This window comes from Notamacropus eugenii, chromosome 4 (genome assembly GCF_028372415.1).
Source record: "Notamacropus eugenii isolate mMacEug1 chromosome 4, mMacEug1.pri_v2, whole genome shotgun sequence".
In the NCBI taxonomy this organism is placed as follows: domain Eukaryota; kingdom Metazoa; phylum Chordata; class Mammalia; order Diprotodontia; family Macropodidae; genus Notamacropus; species Notamacropus eugenii.
In genome coordinates, this window is record NC_092875.1 from 68,332,265 (window position 1) to 68,344,912 (window position 12,648).

General features: G+C 39.6%; 1 protein-coding gene across 3 annotated transcripts in view; it reads right to left on the bottom strand.

Moving 5' to 3' along the window:
• The window catches only part of FCHO1 (FCH and mu domain containing endocytic adaptor 1), a 57,394-nt gene that overhangs the window by 17,294 nt on the left and 27,452 nt on the right, over window positions 1-12,648 (bottom strand). For all 3 annotated transcript variants that reach the window (XM_072601693.1, XM_072601691.1, XM_072601692.1), the window contains exons 7-9: window positions 7,058-7,162; window positions 5,851-5,949; window positions 5,515-5,611 (exon numbers count right to left, since the gene is read on the bottom strand). In XM_072601693.1, the coding sequence (XP_072457794.1) occupies window positions 5,515-5,611; window positions 5,851-5,949; window positions 7,058-7,162 (301 nt within the window). The remainder of the gene's footprint in view (window positions 1-5,514; window positions 5,612-5,850; window positions 5,950-7,057; window positions 7,163-12,648) is intronic.

Sequence of the window (12,648 nt, forward strand, 5' to 3'; positions counted from 1 at the left end):
CTTTCTCCCTCCCTTCCTCTCCCTATCTTTGCCACAAGTGGAAGAGCTAATAAAATCTTGACTTGAGGCAACTAAGTTATCCAGTGGGTACCTGAACTCAAGAAGACCTGAGTTCAAATCCAGAGTCAGACACTTACTAGTTCAATGACTCTGGGCAAGTCACTTAACCTCTACCTGCCTCAGTTCCCTCAACTGTAAGATGGAGATCATAACAGTACCTACCTCAGAGTGTTGTGATATTTGTAAAATGCTTGCCACATAGTAGATACTTAATAAATACTTGTTCTCTTACCTTCGTAATGCTAATTTCATACTTCAAACATAGAGGATTCAGACAAATTATATTTTGGATCTGAGCCTTGTCAACAAGGAGAAAATGGTTCCTGGAGTCAAAATGATACGACTGTGTGTGTGTGTGTGTGTGTGTGTGTGTGTGTGTGTGTGTGTGTAGATCATTCCACTTTAGAATTTATGATAGAAAAGGAGAATCTACACAGAATCTGAAATGGATTCTAGATCAGTTGCTATTATATTGTAAACTCCTCAGGAGCAAGGATTAGCTTTTGCCTCTTTCAATATTCCCAGTGCATTGCACAATTCCAGGTACATATGGGGGTGCTTAATAAATGTTTATTAATTTATTGATTTTATTGATTGAAGGGGAAGAGATTTCAAAAGTGTCCATGGAAAGCATAGGTAGGAGGATCCCAGGGACTAAGATTTCAACAGGGAAGCCAGCATAAGAGAGAGGGGAATCTCTCAAGAACTGAATCTGAAGATACAAGGAGAAAATTTTGATAAAGAGGAAAAAGGGGAGTTTTCTAAAGAGACAGGTATGAACACATTCAATAACAAACTTGATTTTTAAAGACACCAAAGCCAGAAGAGCAGACCAAAGAAGATTAATATGGTCCTGTAAAAATATTGTCTGGAATGTTAAGGTGCAGAATGGAACTGAGGGGAGCAAGGAAGGCTAAGGGCAACAAAAAAGGGGTTTCTTGCCGAGCAACTCTCTGGATGGGAAAAGATGGCTAACAGCAAGTTGGTATTGTGAAAGACAAAGTACTACTAAACATTTATGCATCCAAATTCTTAAAGAAAAAGTTAAACGAGTTACAGGAGGAAATAGACAACAAAACTATACTAGTGGAGGATCTCAACATTCCCTTCTCAGAACTAGACAAATCTGACCAAAAAATAAAGAGGAAAGAAGTTAACAAGATAAATAGAATTTTAGAAAAGATAGATAGGATAGACCTCTGGAGAAAAATGAATGGGAAGAGAAAAGAATATATATTCTTTTCAGTGGCATGTAACACCTAAAACTGACAGCGTATTAGGGCATATCTCACAAGTAAATGCAGAAAAGCAGAAATATTAAATGCATCCATTTCAGATCACAATGCAATAATAAAAACATTTAGTAAAGGGCCATGGAAACATAGATTGAAAATTAATTAGAAACTAAATAATCTAATCCTAAAGAATGAATGGATCCAAGAACAAATCACAGAAACAATAAATAATTTCATTAAATAGAATGAAATCAATTAGATGATATAACAAAATTTATGGGATGCAGCCAAAGCAGTACTTAGGAGAAATTTTATATTTCTAAATAAATAAAGATCAGTGAGATGAGAGATGAGAGTAAAAAGAGAGATGAGTAAAATTGAAAGTAAGAAAACTAATGAACTAATAAATAAAACTAGAAGCTGTTTTTTGGGGGGGAAAACAGGTAAGATAGATAAACCATTGGTTAATTTGATTTAAAAAAAGAAAACCACACTACAAGTATCAAAAATGAAAAGAGTGAACTCACCACCAATGAAGAGAAAAGTAAAGCAATTATTAGAAGTTATTTTGCCCAACTCTATGACAATAAATCTAACAATCTACATGAAATAGATGAATATTTACAAAAAAAAAATAAGTTGCCCAGATTAGCAGAAGAGGAAGTTGAATACTTAAATAACCCTTTCTTAGAAAAAAAATTGAACAAGCCATCAAAGGGCTTTCTAAGAAAAAAACCTCCAGGACCAGGTGGATTCACAAGTAATTTCTACCAAATATTTAAAAATCAATTAATATCAATACTATATAAGCTATTTGGAAAAATAGGCAAAGAAGGAGTGGTACCAAATTCCTTTTATGAGAGAAATATGGAACTAATGCCTAAGCCAGGGAGAGCAAAAGCAAGAAAGAAAACTATAGACCAATTTCACTAATGAATACTGATGAAAAAATTTTAAACAAAATACTAGCAAGGAGATTACAGCAATATATCACAAAAGTCATACACTATAAGCAAGTGGTATTTAAACTAAGAATACAGGGCTGGTTCAATATTAGAAAAACTATCAGCATAACCATCTCAATAACAAAACCAACAAAAAAAAATCATGATTATTTCAACAGATGCAGAAGAAAGCTTTTGACAATATGCAACACTCATTTCTATTAAAAACTCTATAAAGTATAGGAATAAATGGAGTTTTATTTAAAATAATAAGTAGTATTTATCTGAAGTCATCATCAAGTATTATTTGTGTGGGGATAAGCTAGAAGCCTTCACAATAAGATTGGGGTGAAGTAAGGATGCCCATTATCACCACTATTATTCAATATTATGCTAGAAACGCTAGCTATATCAACAGAAGGAGAAAAAGAAATTGAAGGAAATAGAATAGGCACTGAGGAACTATCACGCTTTGCAGATGTTATGGTTTACTTGAAGAATCCAACAGAATCAACTAAAAAAGTAGTTGAAACAATTAATAACTTTAGCAAAGTCTCAAGAGATACAATAAACCTACATAAATCATCAGTATTTCTATATATTACCAACAAAGTTCAGTAGCAAGAGATAGAAAGAGAAATTCCATTTACATTAACTGTAGACAATATCAAATACTTGGAAATCTGCCTGCCAAGACAAACCAAGAACTATGCAAACAAAATTATAAAACACTTTTCATACAAATAAAGTCAGATCTAAACAACTGGAAAAATATTAATTGCTCATGGGTAGGCCAAGATAATATAATAAAATTGAAAATTCTAAAAAAAAAATTCTACCTAAATTAATTTACTTATTTATTGCCATACCAATCAAATTACTAAAAAAGTATCTTACAGAGCTAGAAAAAGTAATGAGATTCATCTGGAAGAACCAAAGGTGAAGCCTATCAAGAGAATCAATGAAAAAAAACGTGAGGGAAGGTGGTCTGGATGTATCAAATCTCAAACAGTATTACAAAGCAATCATCATTAAAACAATGGTATGACTAAGAAATGCAGTGGTGGATCAGTGGAATAGATTAGGTATACAATACACATGACATACAGAAAAGATGATAATAATCTTTTATTTGATAAATGCAAAGGTCCAGACTTTAAAGAACTCACTATTTGACAAAAACTACTAGGAAAACTGGAAAGCAGTTTGGCAGAAACTAAGTACAGACCAACATCGCATACCATATACCAAGATAAAGTCAAAATGGGTACATAATTTAGATATAGTGATACCATAAGCAAATTAGGGGAGCATGGAATAGTTTACCTGTCAGATCTATGGATAAGGAAAGAATTTATTACTAAACAAGAGATGGAGAATATCGAGGGAAGTAAAATGGATAATTTTGATTACATTAAATTAAAAAGGGGTTGCACAAATGAAACCGATGCAGCCCATATCAGAAGGTAAGAAAAACTGGGGGGAAATTTTATGGCAAATTTCACTAATAAAGATCATCTCTCAAATATATAGAGAACTAAATCAAATTTATAATATATCATTCCTCAATTGATAAATGGTCAAGAGATATGAACAGTTTTCAGATGAAGAAATCAAAGTTATCTAGAATCATATAAAAAAGGTTCCAAATCACTACTTATTAGAGAAATACAAATCAAAACTACTCTGAAGTACTACTTCACACCTATCAGATTGGCTAATATGACAAAAAAAGGAAAATGACAAAATGTTGGAGGGGATGTGAGAAAACTGGGACACATGCATTGTTGGTGGAGCTGTGAATGGATCCAATCATTCCGGAGAGTAATTTGGAACAATGCCCAAAGGACCATAAAACTGCGCATACCCAGCAACCACTGTATCCCAAGGAGATTTTTTAAAAAAGGAAAAGGACATATGTGTACAAAAATACGTATAGCACCTTTTCATGATGGCAAAGAATTGAAAATTGGGGGGATGCCCATCAGTTGAAGAATGACTGAAGAAGTTGTGGTAGATGATTGTGATGGAGCACTCTTGGGCTATAAGAAATGATAAGCAGGATGCTTTCAGAAAAACCTGGAAAGATTTACATGAACTGATGCAAAGTGAAGTGAACAGAATCAAAAGAATATTTATTATACATGGTAATAGCAATATGTGCAACGATCAACTGAGTGACTTAGTTATTCTAAGCAATACAATGATGCAAGACAATTCCCTCAGACTTGTGATGACAAATATTACCTACCTCCAGAGAAAGAACTGATGGAATCTGAATGCAGATCAAAGCACACTATTATTTTACTTTCTTTACTTGTCTTTTTTTCTTTGTATTTTCTTTCACAACATGACTGAGAGAGAAATACATTTTGCACATAATCTCAAACAAGGGAAAGACATGTTACAATAGAATCTGGGTTAACATTCCAGAAATGAACAACCAAATCCCTATTTTTCCCTTTTAACTGGACCACTCTGTTCAAAAAGATTTATATCAAGAAACTAAATTGAATAGGGGATGTTTGAGTTCCTCCCTTTGAACAGAAGAGGGATATTTGGAAATGTTTTCCATGGGATTATAGTGGGAAAGATGGAGAGATGTAAGATGGGACAATTCAGTGGAGTACACTGGATGAATGACTCGAATCATTAATGTTTCAACCTCAGCTTGGAAGGAAGGCTCAAGAGGTGGCCCAGAGATCTGTGAGGGATCATATGCTCTCCAGTATTAGAAATTAAGAGTGATAAATGCTTATCAAATTTTCAAATGATGTGAAGATGAGGGTAGCTCAACACCCTGGATGGCAAACATCAGGGTTCAAAAAGATTCTGTCAGAACAGAACATTAGGCTAAATTTACTAAGATGAATTTTATAGGGATAAATATAAAGTCACTTGATTTTTTTTAAAAAAAAAATTTCACAAGTATGATATGGGGGAGGCATGGCTTGGTTAGCAGCTCATCTGTAAAAGAAGGGGATCTTAATAGATTGGAAGGTTTGTTTTATGGCCCCTCCCAGTTCCAACAACCTGGGTTCTGAGGGCCCTCCCAGCTGTGACATCCTACGTTGTTCTAAGGCCCTTTTCTGCTCTGATCTTCTATGTTCTAAGTATCCTTCCAGCTCTGAAAATCCTTTGCTTTGAAGTCCTATCTGTTCCAGGAAGCTTGTCCAGGTTATTTAACAAATACTCAGTGGGTCTGCTGCCACAACGGAACTACAGATTCCAAACATGACCTGAACACAGAACCCAAACCAGCAGGACCTACTCACCCGGCTTTTCCCGGCCTGTTCCCTTATTCTCAGCAAACTTCCTCACCAAGGTTTCCACGCTGACATTTTCCACGTTCTGCTTGAACTCTTCATGAACCTAGAGGGGAGGAAAGAGGGGAAAGGCTGGACTGCACCCCTGGAGCCCAAGGGTGGCAGCCCTTCTAGATGGGGCATCATTTAGCCGTGGCCCCTTTCCCCAGACTGAGACCACCTTCTCTCCTCCTAACTGAGCCCCTCACCATTTACTTCCGCTATTGAAGACTGTCTGTTCCCTAAGAGAGGCAGCTGGTTGGGGCTGGGTGCCCACCTGCTCCTCCCTCCAGACCTTGGCCTCACCTGCCCAATCTGCACATGTGTGTCTTCTACAGAGTGAGCATATGCTCCCAGAATGCCCTTCATGTGTCGAAGGTGGGTCTCCTCGATGGCCTGGAAGCGCTGCACGGGAAAAAGGTCACTTTTTGCTAGGCCCAAACCATCCTACCCCACTTCCTCTTAGGAAACTGACCCCCAGGCCCTAAATTAGAGCCAAAAATAGTTCCCTGTGGACCACAGGGATCATACTCCTAATAGCCAGCCCTCATGGTGTCTCTGGCCAGCCTTGAAAGCCTTCTGCAGCTCCTCAAAGCCCAGAAGAGGAAGGCTTGGCATTCAAAATCACAGGCTGGTCCCAAGCCCCCACTATAGCCCTGTCTCCCCATACTCCAGCTCTATGCATTCTGTACTCTAGCCAAGCTACATGACTCAACATCCCCCAACCCCAATAACACACTTTCTAGGCAGCATGATTTTGTTCAAACCATTCCCTAGGCCTAGAAATGCCTTTGTTCTCCATTTGTGCTCTGAATCCCAGTGGTCCTTCCAAGGCCAGCTCAGACTCTCTATCCTTTCAAAAGCCTCCCCAATCTCTCCTCATCTTCATGTCTTACAGCAGGTTCTCCCAAAGGGATCACAAGCTGCCAGGCTGGAAGGGGTTTTAGGGATGAGAATCAGAAGCCCTGGGTCTGAATTTTGGCCCTGATCTCTATTAGCTGTGTGACCTTGGATAAGTCTCTTTATTTCTCTGGGCCTATTTCCTCATCTATAAAACGAGGGGGCTATAGTAGCTCATGCCTGCCAGTTCCAAATCCTAGGATCACAAGGAAGTGAAGCTGTCCTGAAATCCCAGAGTATTCCATTTATGCTTTCAGGATGATCCCCTCTACTTTATAATATAAGCTGGAGGGCCCTGGAGTCTGTCTATTTCCCCTCCTGAGTGGGGAGCTCTGTGAGGGCAGGATCAAAATCTTATCCACTCTTTGTGTCCTCATCAGCTTAACACAACCCAGCCTGGACCCCATCTCTAAATGCTTGCTGAACAAGTGCCCATGCCAGGTCATGCTGGAGCTCTCACTGGCAACCATCATGAGGAAGTAACCCAGAGGACAGATGTCTGAGAAAAAACCTATGGGCCTTGAAGGGAAACCCACAATCCCCAACTATTTAGTGACTCACTGGAGGACCCCTCCCCCACACCTGCCCAGCCTCCCTTCCTGTGTTCTCATACCAGGGCCGACTCCAACATCTTCCGCTCAAAATCCGCCCGGGCTGTATTGTACTTCTCCACACAGCGACGCAGGGTCTCAGCTGCCTTCTTCGTCTTTCCTTCTATCTAGGAGGGGTACAAGAAGGCTTTTTTCTAATAACAATAACACTTTTAAAAAATTCTCATTTTTCAGTTATTTTTAAAATGTAAATCTTTTGTTAGACTCACCATTGTGAAATATTGCTACTGGGGATCTGCTATCCACAATACATATAAACGATAAACATAAATATATAAGACCCAGGGCCAAGAGGCAGCCAGGTGGTGCAGTGGATAGAGCACTGAGTTCAAATCCAGTGCCAGACACTCACTAGCCATGTGAGCCTAGGCAAGTCACTTAACCTTGTGTGCCTCAGTTTCTTCACCTGTAAAATGGGGATAATAACAGAATCGACCTCCCAGGGCTGTTGTGAGGATCAAATGAGATAACATTTGTAAAAGTGCTTAGCAAAGTGTCCAGTACACAGTAAGTGCTAGAGAATGTTTATTTCCTTCCCCCTTCTCATTCCCAGTGGAGAAGTTGGCAAAGGACATGAGCAAACAAGCCCCTAAAGCAGAGCTGCAAATAACTAACAACAATATGAAAGAATGCTCCAAATCACTAATAAGAAAAAAAACAGCACAAATCAATATCACTCTGAAGTCCCACCTTACACCCAACAAACTGGCAAAGCTGATAAAAGACTGGCGTAGTCAAAATTGGAAGGGCTATGGGGGCAGTTGGGTGGTGTGGTGAATAGAGGACTGGTCCAGGAGTCAGGAAGACCTGAGTTCAAACCCAATCTGTGACACTTGGCACTTAATAGCTGTGTGACCCTTGTCAAGTCACTTAACCCTGATCACCTTGCCAAAAAAAAAAAAAAGGAAGGGTTAGGGCAAAAACAGGCATACTAATACTATTAATGGACTGTGAGTTGATTCAACCATTCTGTAAAACAATTCTGAATTCTGTGAAGAATGTGACCAAAATGTCCAGACTCTTTGACGTAAAAGTCGTACTGCTAGGCATACCCCAAGGAGGTGAAAGACAGAACAAAAAGGCCTGTCTAGAGGCATTATTGTTTGGTAACAAAGACCTGGGAATAAAGTCAGTGTTCTTCTATTGGGAAATGGCTAAGCCAATCGTGAATTACACAACCAAAGGGTTGGAAAGGTGCTTAGTGGTCCTCCCATCCAACCTAAACACAAAAGAAATTCCCATTGGACATCATTGACAAGTGATCATGTAACCTCTCCTTGAAGAACTCTAAGGAAAGGAAACTTAGCACCTTTCAAAGTGGCCCATTCCACTCTCAGAGAGCTCTAATATTTTAGGAACCCTCAAATTCACCTCTTAAAGATACCACCCATTGCTCCTATTTCTACTCTCTGGGACCAATCCCTCCTCTCCATGATAGCCAATAAAAGACTTAAAGATCACTACTATGTTCCCCCCAAGTATTCTCTTTTCCAGGCTAAACACGCCCAGGTCTTTCAACTAATCTATCAAGGACTCAAGACCTTCATTAGCCTGATAACCCTTCTCTAGACACTCTCCAGTTCATCGACATCCTTCTTAAACCACGATGCCAAAAACTAAAAACTATACTCCACATGAGGTCTAATGAGGGTAGAGGAAAATGGGTTTATGATCCACCTGTTGTAGGAAGGTAGGTCCCTATCAGCCTGTTTCTTCTTCTTCAGATGCCATATCCCACTGATGACTCATATTCAGCTTGCAGTCCACTAAAATGGCGAGATCTTTTTCAGAACATTGCTGTCAAATCATGCCTCTCTGATATCATACCTGTGAAGGTAATTTTTGGTCCCTGAGGGCAAAACTTTACATTTATCTTCATAGAATTTCATCTTATTAGATTCAGTCTGATATTCTAGCCTGTCAAGATGAATTCAAACTGTATTGCCTGCTGTGTTTACTACCCCTCTCAGCTTGAAGTCATTTGAAAACATGATGAGCCTACAGAGCATCTATGTCTTTATCCAAATGATTGGTAAAATGTTAAATAGCAGAAATCCAAGCAAAGTCCTTGGGGCATTCCACTGGAGATTTCTTGCTATACTGACACTGCACCATCAACAACTACTCTTTGAGTCTGACCATCCAACTATGCCTGACTCTATTGAATTGTATTATCATCTAATCTATGTCTGTCCATCTTCTCCACAAGAATCATACGTAATACTTTAATCAAAAGCTTTACTAAAGTCCAGGTCAACTATATCCCTATCTTTTACTTCATCTACTATTACAGTTATCATGTCAAAAAAGGAAATAAGGTTAGTCTGCCATGACCTGTTCTTAACAAAATGTATGCTTGCCCAAAAGACTATTTTATGGAGAACTCACACAGGGCAAGCATTCACACGGTGGTCAGAAGAAGCGATACAAGGACATTCTCAAGGTCTCTCCAAATTGACAGGCGAGACATTGGCACAGAACCACCCAGCACGGTATGTCCTCATCTAAGAAGGTACTGTGTTCTATGAGCTCAAAAGGATTGAAGTAGCTCTAAAGAAACTCCAGATGCTCAAATTTAGAGAATCCACTCCAAATGTTCACATGAACTCTTTGTACCCAACCTGTGGTAGAGCATCCCAAGGTCTGATCAGTCACAGTCAGACACAATGAAACTTGACTCTAACACGATGATGTCATTTTGGTCCTCTTCAAGAATGAAGGACAACAACCACTTCCACTTCTAAACATTCACCATCTATCTCTCGAAAAATCTTCTCTAGAATTTTCCAGGGAATTGAAGTTAAACTCACTAGCCTGTGGTTGTAGGCTCTGTTCTCTTTCCTTTTTTAAAAACTGAGACAACACCTGCCCTTCCCTAGTCTTGCGATGTCTTTCTTGTTTTCTGTGGTCTTTCAAATATCACTGGAGACGCCTCTGCCATCATATCTGCTCATTTTTTCAGAACCCAAGAATGTGATTCATCCTGATACAGTTGTGGTACATGAATGTAATGGAATATCACTTTGTTATGAGAAACAATGAATACCAAGAATTCAAAGATGCATGGGAATGGATACAAACTGATACAGAGGGAAGAAAGCACAACCCAGAAACAAGTGACACATTGACAATAGCAATGGGAAAAAACAAAGAATCCAAATTGAACACTGTAATTAGGAGAAAAGGCTCCTCTCACCCTGCCTTGCAGAGGCAGGGCCTGGGGGTGTGGATTATCACATAAATTGTCAGACCTAGCTGATGGGTTGGTTGGTTTGGCTCAATGTTTTTTTTTCTTTTATAATTTTTTTTAACGAGTGGTGACTCATTGGGGAAGTATGTAATCAGAAATGAAGGTGATAGGAAAATAAAAGTGTCTAACACATTTTTTAAAACACCTTTGAACTTCAATACAACTGACATAAAGCACATGAAAGGGGTGGGATATAATAAACCTAGAAAGAAAGAGTTGATGGGGGAGAAGAGATTTGACCAGAGAGGTGGAAGAGGAGGAGGAGGAATGAGCATGCATGAAAAAACAAAGAGCAGAAGGGGATGCAGACATGAAGGATGGTGTTGGCATTACTGTGTTAAAGGTGATGTATATTTAAAATAAAAACCATACATAGCAGAATCATGGTTTCAATCTTCTTTCTGTCCTTTGAACTTGATAACTATCAAGTTCACCTTTTTTAAGGTTTTTGTTTTGTTTTTTTTTTTAAACTAGAACCAGACTGTAGAAGGCCTTAAATGCCAGGCTGGGGACTCTATATTTTCTCTCTGTCAATCAATCAATATTTATTAAGAACCTTCTATGTGCCAGGCATTGTAAGCCATTGAAGATTTTTGAGCAGAGAAGTAAAAAAAATCAGACCAAGAAAATTAGTTTTGAAGTTGCATCAAGGATAGAAGATGGGGTCAGGGAGACCAGTGAGGAAGCAATTATAACTGTCCAAGCAAAAAGTGATATGGAGGGGATCCAGGACTGTGGTGAAGAGAGTGAAGAAAAGGGAGAGTAGAACTGGAGAAAAGCTGTGGAGATAAATGTAACAGGATACAGATGTGGGACACTAGGGAAAGGAAAATCTCAAAGGTGACCAAGCTTTCCAGTCTCAATGACAAGAAAGATGACAGTGCCATCAAAAGAAATGGGGATATTTAGAGAAAGGGCAGCTGAAATAGGGATGAAGAGTCCTGTTTTAGGCCTGCTGAATTTGTGGTGTTCGCAAGACACCCAGGCAGGTGTCCAGCAGGCTGCTGGGGACGCAGGATGGGAGTTCAGGAGGAGAGATTCAAGCTAGATATATAGAACTGGGTATGGTCTATGTGAAAGTAAAAGTTGAACCCATGGGAGTCAAGTGTAGGTCAAGATATATGGTCTTAGAAAGAAATATAGTGGTTACCCGCAGTCAGGAAGAAGAGAATGGAAAGGAAACCAAGAAGATGGTAGAGTAAATGCAGGGGCTTACCTGAGCTGTCCCCCAAATCCCTCCAAATACCTTAAAAAATGACTCTAAACAAATTCTAGAGTAGCAGAACCCACAAAAAGCCAGAGTGGAATAAATTTCCAGCCCAAGACAACTTGGATGGTCAGCAGGAAAGATCTGTTGCACCAGAGCGAGAGAGAAGCACAGTACAGTGCAGGCTACATCAGTGAACACAGGGCCCCAGCAAACCTGAAGCAGACGTTGGAGCAACTGAATCACTGGCAGCTGTGGTGGTTTCCAGACTTCTAAGCCCACAGATGCTAAAGACACCTTAGAGAGTCAGCAGGAAAGGTCTGCTGCACCTAGTGGGAGTGGAGCACAGTCCAGCACAGGCTACACCAATACAGCCCCAGCCCTAGCAAACCAGGAGCAGGTACTGACTGAATCAGTAGTGGCTGCTTTCAGAGTTCTCAGCCCATAGATGGTAAGGAGGTCAAACAACTGGTCAGAAGGAGATTACAGAGATCTTTTTGGTAGCACTGAGGCAGGACTCTTTCGCTTTGCCCATACTTCGATCTGGGTCACAGTCCTGGGTGGCAGTAACAGGGCGAGGAGGAGCACTAGCACAGCAGAGTTTGTGGCCACAGTAGAGGAGACCCTCCTCACAGTTACAGGGTAGAAAAGAATGCTTGTGGTGGCTTACAGACCAAAGCACAGGTAAGAAAAGGAGTAAACATCTCTCCTTAGATCATACCACCTTGGAAGAACTGAAAACTTACAGGTCCCTGGAAGTATCTCTTAAAACAGCTACACAAAACCCCTGAAGCTTTGGACAGTGCTCCCTCTACCCTGGAAGCAGAGCCTTACTTTAACAAAGAGTTAAAAGTCAACTAATAAGCTGGGAAAATGAGCAAACAAGAAAGTTACCATGGTGACAAGGAAGATCAAAACCCACTTAGACAAAGACAACAAAGTCAAAGCTCCTACATTCAAAGCCTCCAAGAAAGATATGAATTGATCTCTGGCCATGAAAGAGCTCATAAAGGATCCTGAAAATCAAGCAAGAGAGGTAGAGGAAAAATTGGGAAAAGAAATGAGAGTTACGCAAGAAAATCATGAAAAATTAGTTCAACAGCTTGGTAAAAGAGACACAAAAATTACTGAAGAAA